Source organism: Anabas testudineus, chromosome 3 (assembly GCF_900324465.2).
Source record: "Anabas testudineus chromosome 3, fAnaTes1.2, whole genome shotgun sequence".
In the NCBI taxonomy this organism is placed as follows: Eukaryota; Metazoa; Chordata; class Actinopteri; order Anabantiformes; family Anabantidae; genus Anabas; species Anabas testudineus.
In genome coordinates, this window is record NC_046612.1 from 25358062 (window position 1) to 25375113 (window position 17052).

General features: G+C 37.7%; 1 protein-coding gene across 1 annotated transcript; it reads right to left on the minus strand.

Moving 5' to 3' along the window:
* Window positions 1–5391: 5391 nt before the first annotated feature.
* On the minus strand, window positions 5392–16795 carry LOC113174640 (carnitine O-acetyltransferase-like). The gene is made up of 13 exons (XM_026378720.1): window positions 16545–16795; window positions 14660–14692; window positions 13747–13800; window positions 11845–12007; window positions 10727–10901; window positions 10272–10453; window positions 9732–9832; window positions 9477–9602; window positions 9034–9156; window positions 8096–8231; window positions 7442–7504; window positions 6205–6330; window positions 5392–5616 (listed from the first exon to the last, which is right to left on the minus strand). The coding sequence occupies exons 1-13, from the start codon at window positions 16793–16795 to the stop codon at window positions 5392–5394; spliced, it is 1758 nt and encodes a 585-aa protein (XP_026234505.1).
* Between the last annotated feature and the right edge of the window lie 257 nt (window positions 16796–17052).

Consider the following 17052-nt stretch of genomic DNA (forward strand, 5'->3'; position numbering starts at 1 on the left):
TTTGACAGGTCTAAGGTTAGATTTGCCAGCCCATGTGATTTTTTTCACACCATGTCACTTATATTGCTCTATCCATGTGTGTGTTATTCACCTACTCATAATTCATGTACAAAAACAACTACAATTAGAATAAAAGAACAAAAAGTCAGTAAAATCTAAGATGCATAAAAATACTGGATAGGAAACAGCTTTACACAACTATCAACACATATCTGATATTATCTAGCTTGTGGGGTTTCAGTAAGCTACAGTATATTTTGGAAGTCACAATCAGAAGTAACTGCAGACGTTTACTTACCAGAGCTCTTCTGCAAATTCTCAACATTGTGTTTTCAGTGAGACCCCCTCAAGCTCTTCTATGGAAAAACTGTTATGGTCATGTCATGTCTAAAAGAAAAACCTATTATATGACAGATCTTGGCAACTGCATTCCTTCCAGAACTTAAGACATCTATCTGACACTAGCAGAAGAAATGACTAGTGAAGACTGTGAGGTTGTCATAAACTGTCAAGCGAAGCAAAACAAATTTGTCTTTCTGGACCTACTTGCCCTGTCCTATTTGTTTAACCAAAAACACAAACTACCCTTATACAAACACAAATTTATTTAACCTGTCGAGGTCTGTGACAGCTGAGCCAATATTGATCGTCCGCGTCAGCTCTTGACTTTTGACCAAAACACCAACATGTAACTGATCATCCAATAGTAAATAAATAAACAAAACAAAACAAAAAAAAACAGGAGGCGGGCAAATATTTTTTTCACAGCACTGTATGGCATGATAGAAAAAACAGGCACTGGCTATTCTTTGGTGGGGAGCATTTTTAACTTCATAGTGTGGCATGTTGGTCTAATGGTTAGCACTAACAGGCTTGAATCAATGGGGCGACCAAGTGCCTTTCTGTGTAGAATTTGCATTTGGAAATACATACATCAATGCTAAAAGATCAATCCACAGGCCCCTTCCCTAGAAGACGATGAGCAACAGAAAGAGGGACCCTGTATAGTATTTGCAGACCATTAAAAGGGACCCAACTTGCTCAATGTGGTGCCTGTAACCAGCCATTTCATTATGATAATGAAGCTCCCTGAAGAAATCTTAATATCAAACAAATTGGTCTGAATCTGTATCTCCCATAAATACTACAGAAATATCTTAGTCTGTCCAAATACTATTTCCCCATAGCTAGGGGCCTTCCACTTCTGTAGCATGTAGGTATAGAAGACCTGAATCTTGACTAGAATTGAAACACAGATTAATAATATATATAAAAAAGCCCTCTATAAAGCTAGAACTATTATTCCTCAATAATAGAAGCAAATTAGAACATCCTTTCCTTTCAGCACTGTAGCCAGGCTGACAAATAGGCATAACTCTATCAAACCTTGTATCCCGTTACCTCAGCATTACTGATTTTATGTACTTCTTTACAAATAAAATCGTAATTATTAGAGAAAAATGATCAGATCCTTCCTGCAAACGGCATGTGTGGACTATGTTCAACAGCTCTAGATTTATTTGTAAGACCTCACTTCTAGACTGCTTCTTCCCCATAGATCATTCTGAATTAATATCAGTAATTAATACATCTAAACCATCAACATGTCTCTTAGACACCATCCCAAATACACTGCTCAAAGATATCTTACCTTTGATCAGCACGACCATATTAGATTAGATCAATCTATCAATACACATAGGCTACGTACCACAGGCTTTTAAGGTTGCTGTAGTCAAGCTCCTACTCAAAAAGCCTACTCTGGACTCAGGGGTTTTAGTGAATTATAGACCAATATCCAATCTGCCCTTTATCTCTAAAATCCTTGAAAAGATAGTTTCAAACCAATTAAGTCACCACCTGTGCAGGAAAAACTTGAAAAACTATGAAGATTTCCAGTCAGGATTTAGAGTACATCATAGTAAAGAAATAAGGCTGGTGATGGTCAATAACAATCTTCTATTAGCATCAGATAATAAACTCTCTATAATCCTTTTGTTAGAACTTAGTGCTGCATTTGACACTATAGATCACAACAATATATTAAAAAGACTGGAAAATGTCATTAGAGTTGAAGAAACAGCAGTTTGTGCAAGTTAATGATGAGTCTTCCCTGTGTTCCACAAGGTTCTGTGCTTGGTCTGATTTATTTTATTCTATATATGCCTCCCTTAGGCAATATTATTAGAAAACACTCCATTTCTATGCAGATGATACCCAGCTTATATAAATTTATGAAACCAGAAGAAACTAATCAATCAATCACAGTTTAAGCATGCTTAAAAGACACAAAGGCCTGGATGTCCTCTAATTTCCTTCTCCTAAATCCAGACAAGACAGAGGTTATTTTGTTTGGTGCTAAAAATCTCAGAGACACTATGTCTAATCACATTCCTAACCTAGATGATGCATTGGCCCCAAGTAGCACTGTGAGAAATGGCTGAGTTATCTTTGACTAGGATATCTCCTTTAGGTCACACATCAAAGAAATCTCTAGAATTGCCTTTTTTCACCTGAGGCTGGACTAGTCCATGCATTTCTTACTTCCAGACTGGACTATTGGAATTCACTACTGATAGGAGGTCTCAATAGTTGCTTAAAAATGGTAAATAGTCTGCACTTATGTAGCGCTTTTCTACCTAAAGTGCCTTACACTGCGTCTCATTGATCCATTCACACGCACAAGCACACACACATTCACAAACCGATGGCAGAGCTGCTATACAGCTGATCTGACTCACCGGGGGCAACTTGGGGTTCAGTATCTTGCCCAAGGACACTTTGGCATGTGACATGGCAGCTGGGAATCAAAACACCAATCCTGTGATTGGCAGACGACTGCTCTACCTATTGAGCCACAGCCACCCCCCCAAAAAAGCCTCCAGTTAATCTAAAATGCTGCAGCCAGAGTTCTGACTGGAATTAGCAAGACAGACCATGGTTCTCCTACCTTAGCTTGTTTCCATTGGCTCCCTGTAAAATCCAGAATTGAGTTTAACATCCTTCTCCTCACATATAAAGCACTCAATGATCAATCTTCATTTTATCTTAAATACCTTGTAGTTCCATATTTTCCCAACACTTTGTTCTCAGGCTGCAGGTTTACTTGTGGTTCCTAGAGTTTCCAAATGTAGAATGGGAGGCAGAGCCTTTAGCTATCAAGCCCCTCTCCTGTGAAACCAGCTCCCAGTTCAGGTTTGGGAGGCAGACACCCTCTACATTTTAAGACTAGACTTAAAACTTTCCTTTTTTATAAAGCTTATAGTTAGAGATGGATCAGGTGATTCTGGACTATCTCTTAGTTACGCTGCTATAAGTTGCTAAGTCTGCTGAGGGAACTCTATCGATAAACTGAGCTCCTCTCTCCTCTTCTCTATCCATTCGAATGCTACCAATGCATCTCCCATAGTTGTGTTTCCTCCTCTCCGTCTCCCTCTCTCTGTACTTTTCTGCAGGTATCTTGACCTGGTGCTGTACATCTCCAGAATCCAGTTGACCTGCCCAGTGTTTTTGGTGTTTCTTGTTGCCTGCTGTTCTTTTCTTTCTCTTCTTTTCAATCACCCCAACCGGTCGAGGCAGGTGGACGCCCACCATGAGCCTGGTTCTGCTGGAGGTTTCTTCCTCTATAGGGAGTTTTTCCTCTCCACTGTTGCCTAAAGCTTGCTCATATGGCATTGTTGGGTTTTCTATATAATTTCTTATGCAATTATACTCTGTAAGGTCTTAAACCTTACATTATAATGTCCCTTGAGATGACCTCTGTTGTGACTATACAAATAAAATTGAATTAAATTGACCTGTGGGGTCAGGGTCAGATCTCACAAGCACCGCGGAGCGAGAGCAGCCGCTATGTCCTATGTCTCACTCTAATTTTGCTCTGATACTGCTCAGACCACAAGCCTGAAGAGTGACCCAGACACAGAATGCTATTTCCAGTCAAAAAATGCAAAACGTGTAGAGTTAGGTGCTCCACTGTAAAATGTGATGCATCTTGTTGCATCTTGTTGTGGAGATGATTTTCTTCAGCAAGCTGGTTAGAGTTTTACCCACTTTAACCTAAAGTGTTAAGTAGAGTGACTGGATAAAGAATTTTTTATTAAAAATTATTTTAAATTAAAAGAACTTGGAATTTAGTGTATTGAACTTGAACTTGAAAAAAACAATTCTACCCCTTCAAGTTTTCATTTCACTCAGGTTTTCAATATACATAACTTAAAAGGGCACCAGTTTCCTCAGATTTCTCAAGTAAATTAAACCTGTCCGGCTTTACACTGTAATGTTGCCAAACAATACAACAGTATATGACGGATGCTACATCACTGGCTTGTCAAAATGTGACAAGCTCAATGTGAAAGCAGTCCAGAAATAATGAATATCCAGTAAATAGGACCTACAGTTGAAGGGGTTACTTGTCATTTTCAATAACAGTTGTACACTTGAAGTGAAGATAACAGGAACATGATTCACATACACTTAACCATAGCATCTATTTCATTTATTCTATCACCTCCTTTATCTCTCTTTAAACATCAATCAGATAGAAGATACATGTATCTGTTTGATGTTATCTAGTCTTTAATATGGTAATCTGATCACTTTATCTATTTTATCATCATCCTAATTGTTTTAAATTAATTGTATTAATATTACAGATGTATCCTTTAAATATGTCTGGCAAAAACCATAATGTACAGATCAGGTGTCTTACATATGGTCACAAACCTTTCTTTTTTACAATTTCTGCAATTTCAGCTTATGTATTAAACAAACCTGACATTAATAATTAATACTACATAAATAATTATGAAAATGATTGTGACAAAGAAATGTAAGCATACTTAATAATATATCTGCAGTATTTTATTGCAGGATAATTCAAAGCAAGAGACCATGGAATGACTGTAAAAACATGTAGCTGTCCTGCTCTGGACCAGGTTAGTTTCACTTATAGATCCAGACTAAGCACATTTTGTCAGGGAAAATTAACAGTAGACCTATCAAAGAAATGATTTGGTCATTTTAAAAATTGGCATCATGATAACTTTGCTAAAGTAAATTTGAAAATAAACATTGTTATTTTATCAAATTACAAATGTATAACAGTATTTCTATCTTGAGTAACCATTACGGTCAATGAGCTTACAGTTAAACCAACTGATTAAAATCAACAAAGAAAAATAATTTTAAACATGAACCCTTCTATCCTGATCAGAAAGAAATGCAACACAGTTGTCATGCCTTTTTTTTTCATAGACCTTAAAGTGGAAACTTGGAGTTTTGTTTGACTTGTTTCTCGTTTTCCAGTCTCTGTGATAACATAAGCTAAGAACCTATTAAAAATCCAATAGGTTTTACAAAATGTCCAACTATTCCTTTAAGTCTGTATTGGCTTTATGGTTTGACTCTTGGAGTTTCTTCTAGCAGGGTCATCATGTCCAACAGTGCGTCCTCCAGGGCTCGGCTCAGTCGTGCTGGATCTTTTTCTTTGCAGGTATTAGAAGCTTCTATTGAGGACACTCTACAGTCAATGTGACTGTCCATGATACTGTAGGACACATCATATGTCCCAGGTTGATCGAGGGTATTACATGTGAGACACCCGGTCTTTGAAGATAACTTAGAAACAGGAACACAAGGGAGAATGCTGTCGTTAGTTATAGTTGTAGTAGCGCTAACATGTGGCTGAGAGATAGAGTCAGTCTTTTGGAAATAAGTATTTTCTGAAGCATATGGTACATGAAATATAAAATAGCAAGAATGAATGAGCATGTCACCGCTTTATTAGGTGGGCCACAAACATTGAGAAGTCATGATAAAGTAATGCTGAGTTAATAATAACAATAATAATTCTAGTGGACTCTCTCTTCCATGACTTAGGCTTAGAGTAAGTAGAGTCATGGGCAATATTTCCCCTATTTTTTTTTTTAAGGAAATCAGAGAAACTCTGCAGTTTACCGGTCAGCAGTATTAGAATATGTTAAAATGTGATAAAACATCAGATTAGCATTTTTATTTATATCATAGCTTTTTGTTATTATTAATAATAATTATTATTATTAGTTATATTAATTAATGTATTGATCATGCATGAATTCACTAAAGAATTCATAATTCATATAGTCTTACTATAAAATGTTACCTTAGTAAACAATTCATTCATTTATGCTGGTATAACCAGAAACCTAAATCAACCTAACTCCTTACCTGACTTGTAGTGACATGAAAGACGCCTGAGGTGTCAGTGAACACATCTGGCTCAGGGATGTTTTTCTCAGAAGCCTGACACATTAGACCAATTAAATGTTCTGCTATGTCCTGGCCACTCATCGCCTGTTAGAAAGGGGACAATTCATATTTTCATTTGAAATATATTTCTTCTGGTCCAGTCCACCTCACATAAAGACATTTCTTTTACTGTTCACACTACAGTTCATTAGTGCTGTATGGGGCTGCAGCTTACCATTTGGCTAGTGTCAAACAGAGGAAAAACTCATGTGGCCTCTCCCCTTTTTGTAATCATCTTATGATAAGAATATATAGAATTGGATAAATATTTATTTGAAATGCTGAGGGTGCATTATTCTGCTGTGGTTCAGGTATGAACAATATGTTAAATTTAAAGGATAAACACAGGACCACATGACTGGATACTGGCTTTCTGCTTGAGTACTCGTCTTGCATTTCCCTTCACAACTCATAATTGTAGACACTGCTAGTGTTCCGGCTTCATTGTTCATCACTGACATTAAGATGGGACATTTAAGTAGCTTTCATAAACATGGCTTAAAGTTAGGTTAGTTTGTCTGAGTAGTGGAGTCAGTAAGCCTAAAAGAGACCATCTGTGTAATATGTATATTGTCACCAAATACAAGTCCCCTATGATGTTCAGCCTAAAAATGAGCACATAATGAAGTGTTGAAAAAACCTTTTGACTTTAACGGTGAGTGATTTGGTTGTTGTTGAGTAGTTACTGTGTTTCTATTGTTGACTGCAGTACAGTATAAGCCACCTCCATCTCTACATTTGTGTCAAAGGAAAAACTAACCTTGACCATCTACCATGCAGCATGCTTAAGTTGTTCCCTAGATTTTCAATATTGTCCAGTGAAGGAACTGGTTGGTGACAAAACTCTTTCAACAGCCCAAAGCCAAACATAGTTGATGACAGATTTTATACTGGATTTAGTGGAACCATTCTTCCCTCTTTTGCACATCACAAAGTATTTTTCTGTTGTTGACCTTTGGAAACATTTTCTAATCCAATATTTGAATAAAGGCATATGTTATTAATGTATTTCTTGAAGGTCTTGTATTTACTTGTCAAACCTGTTGTACAGTATATGTACGGTGGAATTTCATACAGTAAATGGCATCTTTACCATCATACTAATCTTTTTCTGCTGTACATTAAAGTACTAAGTGGTGTGATGATGGATACTCACCATCTCTGTGCTTTTTTTGTGTTCTTTTAAAGTTTTTTCCAATAAATCAACCTTCTCTAGGTTCTGTGTAAACAGGAAGAAAACAAATGTTACAGTTCATCACTTGTAGTCACTTAGTGTTCATTAGTATGATCTCAAGAGCCTAATGCAGTATTTCTGTCAACCCAGTCTTCCTGAGGCACGTGTGCCAAAAACTGAGCTAAAATCAAACAGATTTAAAACTGCATAATCTCCAGCATCAGTTGTTTGTTGCATTAGAAGCTTTGTTTTCGACTCAACGCTCGATAGTCCAGCACTGGAACAAGTCTACCAGAGCCTGCAATAACTAACTGGACTCCACAATAGTTTATAGACATTAACTGTTATACTGGACTGCCTGCTGTCTAACACATAGTATGTGATCACGCATATGAGGATGGGTTCCATGTTGAGTCTGGTTTCTCTCAAGGTTTCTTCCTGTTGCCTTCTCCGGGAGTTTTTCCTTTCCACCGTCGCACCGGCTTGCTCATCAGGGACAATATGATTATTATTGATTCATACACATTCACTGTTCATGTAAACCTCCATAGTTTCTTTGCTTCTGTAAAGCCGCTTTGTGACAATGACAATTGTAAAAAGCGCTATACAAATTAAATTGAATTATTTTAATCAGACCTGTTTGTTGGGATCATCAAAGGCTTTGACAAAGGCAACTGAAGCACTTGAAGTTGGACGGATCACAGCTAGACGGCCGAGTCTGAATGTACGCAGGGAGGCAGGTTCCACTGTTACACAGCACTGCTGGTACACCCTGACAAAAGAAAGGAGAAAACTCTTACTGAATTAAAGCAAGAACACTAACTTAAAATCAGAAAATAGATTAACTATTTAATCTGCTTGAGGCGAAAGCCCTAAGATTTTTCTGTAACTATTTTTTGTTTTTAAATCAGTAAATAGAAAATATTCAGTTAATGTGATGTCATGTTGTAACAACTGAACTTTGTGAGTTGTTACAACATTAGAGTGTTTTCACATGTAGTCCCTGAAGAACCACATTCAGTCCCACTAAAGTGGAATAGAAAAGCAGTGGACAAACTCATGTGGTCTCTTCTCTTTTTGTAACTTATGATAAGAATATATAGAATTGGATAAATAATTATTTGAAATGCTGTGGTTCAGGTATGAATAATATGTTAAATTTGAAGGATAAACATAGGACCACATGAGTGGATACAGGTTTTCTGCTTTAGTACTCTTCTTGCATTTCACAACTCATAAGCAATGACATAAAATAAAAATAAATCTTGAAAATCACTAGGGCAGAAGTGTGTTTGTGTAGTAGATGTACAAGACAATTATGGGTACTGTGTATTAACGTTTAACAGATCCAAGCACAAACAACCACTGAGTTGCTCTAGATTTAGCCATATTCTTACAAATAACACAAATAAAAAATATTAAAATAATCAATTTAATCAATATTTTTCATGGACATATACTTATCTGTGTTCAAATCTAAAATGCCTCTGGGCTCTGTGCTGAAATTCCAGCACAGTACCAGAGAACATTAATACTACTTTTAACACTGATGTGATGATTGTACAGCTCCTCACCTGTAGTAGGCCAGCTGGATCGCCATCTGTACAAAAGCATCAGGACTCATCTTACGGGCTTTAATGGCATTTTTTCCAAAGTGGTCAAAAACAGTAATTTCCACATCCACATTCTGGACCACTCTGTGATGGAAGAAATGGGAGAAATGTCTGCACAATGACACATTTCTTGAGTTTCAGCTACTCTGGGAACTTCTGCACATAATCCAAGGTTATGCAGGACTGTCCAATATCAATAGTCTTGGCTGGCAATAGGATTCTCACTGGTCTTTTTAAATCAAAGTCACATCTGAAGCCCTTAATCTGTAGTCTGTGAAATTCAAATGTGAAAATTTAGTTACTGCTGTATTTTGCCCCCATATAATGTTAATTCCTACAGTATTTATATATTTGCTGTCACTTTGTGTCTATGCAACTCTATCACAGCTAATAGTTACTCTCACGTGTCCAAATGCTGTTTGGCCTCCTCGATGTCCTGTTTGATCTCAGGTGTGATGTTAAAGTGTAGTTTCTGAGGCATAGGCAGTGGGTCACTGGGAGTTTGGATCACATTTGGCGTTTCCTGATTTCTTTACAAAAAAACAGACATGTTACATGGGATGGAACAAAACCCAGATTGGGCCAACAGCCTGAACACTAAACAGCCTTTAGCTAATAGACTTTTATACAATTCAATCATTTGTTTTCAGTCTACTCACGTGTTAGCAACAGCATGGTCGCAAATGGCCATAAACACTGTACCATCAGCAACAGTATGCCCACAGTTTATACCTCGGTGTCCATCTTCTCCAATAATTACCTGACAAAAACATAAAATACACAAACCAAGCCTTACCTTTACAGTAACAAACCCATGAGGAGTTGGGAAATATGTGTGACAGATCTTTAATTTAATTTTGGTTGTTTATCCACCAACACACATAACAGTGCATAAAGTGTTTTTATATACAGACAAACAACCTGTCTGGAACATATGTGCTTGGAATACTGAGCAGGTAAATGTCTCTTTAGCTTCACAAGATTTTTGTGTTGAAGATTCTTCATGTCCGGTTTGAGATCATGCTATTTTTAGACTTAGATTTTTAGATCTATGCTTTTATGTAGTGGCAGTAAGTGAGAGAGAAATATATGGCTACAATATAGCTTCTTGCTTGATGTCGCAACATCTTGAGTGTGATTTTCTGATTAGTGATGTAGGTTCCGGTTGGTGTGTGTGTACTTTGAACCTGTCATATCACCTGTAAACCTTTGTCAAACCAGCGGTTTCCACTGTACCACTGGCTGCCGCCTCCATGAAGCATCTGGAAAAAAGCAGCCTTGCGACACATCCTCTCATCAGACACTGGGGACATTGGTCCATCCAAGCACAGTGTGAGGATGCTGCTTTCAATAGCTGACAGTGATTCTTTGTTGGTCTCGTCTGGACACATCAGTGACAGTACACAGAGCAAACATCAGGATATTATGAAAACAGACTGCAACACATTAACATGTCCTATGTTGATTTAAGAGAAGAAATGGTTCAATCCCTGAACTCGCAGGATTAAATTTGGGTGAAGTGAAAAAGCACATCAACCCTATAGGTTAATATGTTTATTAGGACAAGGCACCAGGACAAGAGGCTACAAAGTAGTTTACCACCCTTTCTCATAGGTAGTTAGTGCTGTGTGCATGAAAGCAGAGTTGTGCTCACCCTGCATGAGGCTGATGTAGCTTTTACTCCACACGTCACGTCTCTGGGTGGTGAGAATCCCGACAGGATCCACGTTGGTCTGCAGTGAGGAATTACAGATCCTCTCCAGCTGAACACAGAGCTGATCAACCGTCAGCAGGGTCCCATCACTGTTGTATATGTCCAGCAAGAAGAACTAAATTCAAGGGGATCAACATGCAGACGAAAGAATAGGAGGATAAGGTAACTCTGTAATTCCAAGGCATCAGAGACACTATGTGGCCTCCAAAAAACCAGGTTTCCCTCTGTGGAATTACTGTGACAATGTGATTAATACATTTGTTTTTACTCAAATGAATAAACTGCTAATAAATGAACTGTTCTTCACATAAATTGAGTAGGACACAGCATGAGGTTGTCAGTGTGTTTCTGATCTGATTCACCTGTGTTCACATCTCCCTTCATTATCTGGTCTGCAGCTCTCACTTGCCAGATTGTGCCACTTCAGCACCAAAGCCACTCACCAGCTGTTTTGGCTTTTGGATTGTTTTGCTACGAAGTCCACTCACAGCATTTTACCAACTCACTCGTGGCTTCAGACTACTGCACCCACAGTGCCCTCCTCATTCAACCTGATCTCTTTCTCCACTACTTGGCATATCCCTAAATACCCAGAATCCCTGGCCTAACTTCTTGCACTTTCTCCAGCATCTTCCAACCTGCAGTTGCATTGCCAATAGTGAATTACTATCTGACCAGTTTGCAAATTCCCCTTTTATCTACCATCTCTAATTCTGACTCTCTTTTAGATCCTGAACCTGTTCAGTTCCACCCTGTTGTTCCTGTTTCTTCGGAGCGCCTTCACCACACCCAAGACTCTACAGACTAAAACTAGTTTTTAACCAATCACAGCCTGTCACATCCTAATCTAACAGTTGTACCATGAAGAGAATGCTGAAAATCAAAGTGAAGCACCTGATGAACTGGAAGACAACTCTCCACTATGTTCAAAAGTTGATAAATAATATTTATTTTAGAAATATTTTGCAGGAAGTAACATGTAGAAGTTTGCTAATTACAAGCACCAGCCCCAGAAGAGCTCAGACACAGATGATTGACACAAGTGTGGTGCTGCTCACCTGACCATTGTGTACAACAGTGATGTTTTTGGGGGGATTGGAGCTCTTGTCGAAGAGCAAGAAGTCTGTCTTTGCACCAGGGATACGACACGATGAAAACACTTGCTCGTACTGCTTCATACACAACGGCTTCCCTCTCATATACTCAACTGGAAGTGTGCCACTGCAAAACATACAAACATGAAACCTTTATAAGACACTCATTGAAATACTTGACCAAAAAATGGACCAATAGTTCATTATTGGAGGATATACCAATAGTTTAATAGAAATTAGCAGAATACTTTATTTTCAAAAAATGTGATCTTTCCTGAGGTACTGATGATGGTAGTGGTAACAAATATCACACACATTTTAAAGGCTGGTCTGCTTCAATTAAAACGCGTTAGTTCAGGCAATCTTGAGCCCTGAAACACTTGGTGTAATAACCCATTAAAAACCTTATTTACCCAATTATCAGAACAGTTTTGAAACTTATTCTTATTATAGGCTTCTCCAGCGACCCCAGTTAATGACACGTGATGACAAAGAAGTTACCAAATATGGCTCCCTGTCCAAATAAGGGTTAGACACTAACTCAGTCAATCGGCATCATTTACATATTTGGCTATGGATGTCATATTCACTGGTGTTGAAGGTTTAAGAAGGTTTAAGACTGCTTTGAGGAATATAATGCTGCCTCAATGTTTGACTAAAATCCAGCCTCCTCACCTGCATAATAAAATATCATTATGGAGGCATCTGATGATAATCTAGCCACAGGGGTTGCAAGCCAGTGACTTCTGTGCCGGTTCTAAGCCAAGAGGGTTGGGTCAGGACGGGCATCTGTTGTAAAACTTGCCAAAAACAACCATGCAAATCGTTCATAAGAATTTCATACCGGATCGGCCGAGGCCTGGGTTAACAACAACCGCCACCGATGCTGTTAACCTACAGGGTGCCAGTGGAAATTGGACTACTCTTGGTCACATCAAGCCTGTAATGTCATGATGTCACCAAATTGTTGGTTGTTTCGTTTTAAATAAATATGTCTTTCCAGGCTGAATGTTTTGGATCATAATTGCTGTATGAACAATGTATGCATTGTTCTGTAAATATGTAGACAAAATGTTTCTGTACCTCTCTAAAATCATCCTGCAGCTAACATGATGAGCAAGTCCAGGCCATGACGCTACCTCCAGCATGCTTCACATATGATTTTGTATGGTTCAAACAAACGTCATAGAGTGGGGTTTCAGAAATCCATTCTAAAGAAACCGTTCCCAGTTCACGCACAGAGTAATCTGACAAACCCTTTTCATAAATGTACATAAAAACATTTTAATACAGTATCTAAATTCCTCTCCATAGTAAATCACACATCCAATATCCAGATCCCCAATACCTGTCCAAATTCCAAATCTGGCAAAGAGTGAGTAGACCTAAGCAGGCTAAAAGAACAGTGAAGGTACAGACAATAAGCTGTGATGAGTGGACTGTACCAAGACTGAGGAAAAACCAAGAGAATAAAAAAAAAGACTAACACTAAGAGTAGTCAGATAGCCATAGCATGAAAATTGTACAAAACGGTCGAGTCGAGCATATCCATCTACTAGTCTTAAACCCAAATGGCTTCAGTGTACAGAAAAAAACTAAATTATCCTTGGAGTTCCAATACTGTTGGAAGAAAAAAGTGTGTGAATAGAATTTGATGCAAAAACCTTCAATGCACCTATTTCCTCTCGTATTAAATGTTGGTAGGTTAACATATGAACTAAGTCGATTAGCTTCTGCTGCTATTGTGGCCCCTTTTTTCATTTTTATATTCATATTTATTACCACACTGGCGTAGGAACAATTCAAAACACACACAGATGACAAAAATAATACAGCTTGTCTAAACACTTTGTGTTTAGTACTCACTTGTCAACCATTGTCTTTATATCCAATACACTTGCTGTGAATTCAGCAGCACATCTAAAAAAAAACAACAAAATAACATTTTTAGTCTCTCACAGGAATCAAAAAACCCAAATCAGAAGTCTTGAGGCCTATCCCAGATGGTTATCATGTTAGTTTCTCAATGTTTAGAAAGTGACCTTGAGAGGCACAGTGGTCATTATATAATAATATAGAATATAGGTCAAACTGGAAACCTGTCCTGAGTGTACGGAGTTGCTGTTTATGCTGATGTTTGTGTGTATGTATGTGTTGACTCAGAGCACAGTACTGTAAAAAGATTTGATGCTAAATACATACCTGCTGCTGGTCACATTTAAACTGTGTAACAATAAGTAACCAGGTTACCAGGAAATCAGCTTATGCCAGTAATTGTGAGCAAGTTTACATACACTTTAGTAAGATCTTTTCTACAGCATCTTGGACTTTTTTTTGAAAGCATAATTTACAGATTGCAAGTTTTTTAACTTTCTTTTTCTGCTGTGTGTGTTCACACAATAGTACAAACTGTAAAAACGTGGAAGGTACTAAAAATGTGAGCTTTGTTCTAAGGATCTTTTATTGTTTCTTGTTTTACTTTGTGGATGTTTTATATCATTGATGCTTGATGAAATGTTTTTTGAACTACTAACTGGAACTTATCAGCAAACACACCAGTAATTTATACAGGAGCTATCCAACCTTATGCACATATTATGCAACCTACCTACATACCTATTGTAAATTTCATATCAGTTAGCCAATGAGCCCCCCCAGTGTGATGGTGAGATTACAGTGGTCTTGAGGGGAACAAAGTATCAGGCTAGAACATGTCAGCAAATGTAACGGCAATAATGTTTGGGATGATCCCAGTGTGTGTGTTATTTTGTGTGTTTACCTTATTTGTCCTTGTTTATCCCTGATGTCTTTTCTGGTGCAAAGAATTGCAAAATTTAAAAGAATCACCAGAGGCTTCCGTTTAAGACATTCATACTTCAAATAGGCATCTGTTATCTGCAAAATGTTAATAGGTGACACAGATCCATACTGACAAATTAGGAATATACATTTAACAGCATTGCATTTATATCACTATACTATGTATTCAACTGTATCAGTGTTATAGAAAGATGACAAGATAAATTTACTCTGGTGAGAGCTACAACTGACACTCAATCATAGATCTGTCTTTTGAAAGTTTGTTTCCTTGCAAACATTGGCCCACAGTTGGAGCAGTCTGCAGAGTGAAGCACAAAACATTGTGTGTAAAAAATATATAGACCCCTGCATAAAGTGTGAGGTTGTGACCCTTTAAAGATTACAGGAACAATGTGAGTGGATGATATGGCTAATGAGCATTCTTCACATAATAGGTTTTCTACCGCACATGTAAACCCTATGTTGTTACATCTTTAAAAGAAGAGAATGAGTGGCTTTTTTGATCAAGTCTCTAAATTCTAAATCTCCATAACATTTGTACCATGCAGCAACTTCCACTTTGGCTCCATCCTTACGTTGCTATTTCTTTCATTACTCAAATAAGTTTTGTTTCCTTTTAGCTTGATGGTCCTAAAGGTTGCAATATGACAATAACCTTATTTTGTCTTAACTGCAGCCAAACAGATAAAGTCCCAGTAAACGTGTCTGTAACTGGTCAAGTTGTTGAGCTCACCCAGTTCTCAGTGTTGCATGCTCTCCTCTCCAGGCCTTTCTGAAGTGTCTCTCCGACCCCTCCTGGTATCAGAAACTCTTCCACTAGCTTTTTTGTGTGGTTCAGTTCCTCAGGCTGTAAAAATGTTTCTAAAAAGCTGAGATAGAGCTTACACGTCCTCTTCAGAGGAGGAACGGTTGGTTTGGGCAGTGTCTTCAGTTGAGACAAATCTCTACCAGCAACCAGAGTCACTGATACAGGTTTCACCAATTTCATCAAGCCACAGGGATTCACCATGTCCACCTTTACCTGTAATAGTTGGTAATGTTGTGATTAGCCAACAGATTAGTGTCAATTTCTCTATGCATATTAAATACATGTTATATAAGTTATAATGCACAGTTAAATATATTGCATTCATTGTCATTATGACAAGACCTCTTAAGCACACAAAAAGCTGCATTAATTTTTTTAGAGTTGGTGAAAACATAGCAAATAGAGTAGAAGTATATTACAAGGACTATAGTTTGAAATTACTTTGTCTGTGAACATAGATTCTGCTGCACATTCCTGTACAAACATGACATTTTCCTATCACTGACTGAAAAATGAATTGCCAATAGAGTCTCAAATCATACTAATGTCAAAGTAGAACATACAATAGTAAACTATTACTATGCTCAAGATTAATACTGAATATAGGTTAAAATGGAAACATCATCACATTGATGTACATTAACAGTGTGACATTAAAAAACATTTGGAATACACAGTATTAATCATTTTCTGAAAAAAAGGTACTCTAATATCTGAATTAATAATAATTAATAATTAATTAATTAATCAGAATTAATAAAAAAAGAGACAGGTTTGGTTTTTCTGAGAAAATCTTAAACTATACATTACCTAAAAAGTAATCATTACTTTTTGAGACCACTTCATTAGGGCAAACAAGTTCGGCCTACATGCATCCTGTGACGTGCAGGATGGTTGGAGGTAGTCTTGAAAAAAGGGGCAGCTTATTTCTTCTTTGACAGAACTCAAACCACCTTATGTAATCCAAACTGAGGAGGTCTCTCTCTGCAACTCATTTGATTCATAGTGTCACATTTATCTATGAATTCAATAATACGTCAGTACAGCGAACAGCCAGTTTAACACCTGAAACACCTCCTGAATGCCAACCCCCACCAGTTCCAGCAGCACCCTCGTCTGATACTGCTGCAAGGGAAGGTGTGATCGGCGAGTGGGGCACTTTGGTGTGGCACAGGAGTCATTACGATGGACAAAAATCTCTATGTAGTAACAGCACACTAGGCAGTAGAAGAACCCTCTCAGCTTGTGAAGGGTCCAAAGTGCCCTGCCTTGTTTATGTAACTCCATGCTGATCTTTCAGAGACGTTTAGCTTTAACAGAACTCAATAAGATACAATTAGATAAGATAAACGTTATTAATCCCTGAAGGGTAATTCAGGTAGACTTGTAGATAGAAAGACCATGAAATAATTGAATAATCATCTGCCATTGGCTTGGGGGTTGTAGAGCCTGATTGCTGTGCGTATAGATGATCCCCTATACTGGGATGCTACAATTAAGTATATTTTTATTTCCTACTCAGTAAAATATTGTTCAAAATAAGG

Excerpts from the sequence above, each read along its gene's own strand:
- LOC113174640 (XM_026378720.1), bottom strand. The coding sequence starts at position 16,795 with ATGGAGTTACATAAACAAGGCAGGGCACTTTGGACCCTTCACAAGCTG. Across the intron at positions 13,801-14,659 it reads GATAAACAAGGACAAATAAG|ATGTGCTGCTGAATTCACAG; the intron begins GTAAACACACAA and ends GTTTTTTTTTAG. Across the intron at positions 7,505-8,095 it reads TTGATGATCCCAACAAACAG|AACCTAGAGAAGGTTGATTT; the intron begins GTCTGATTAAAA and ends CTGTTTACACAG.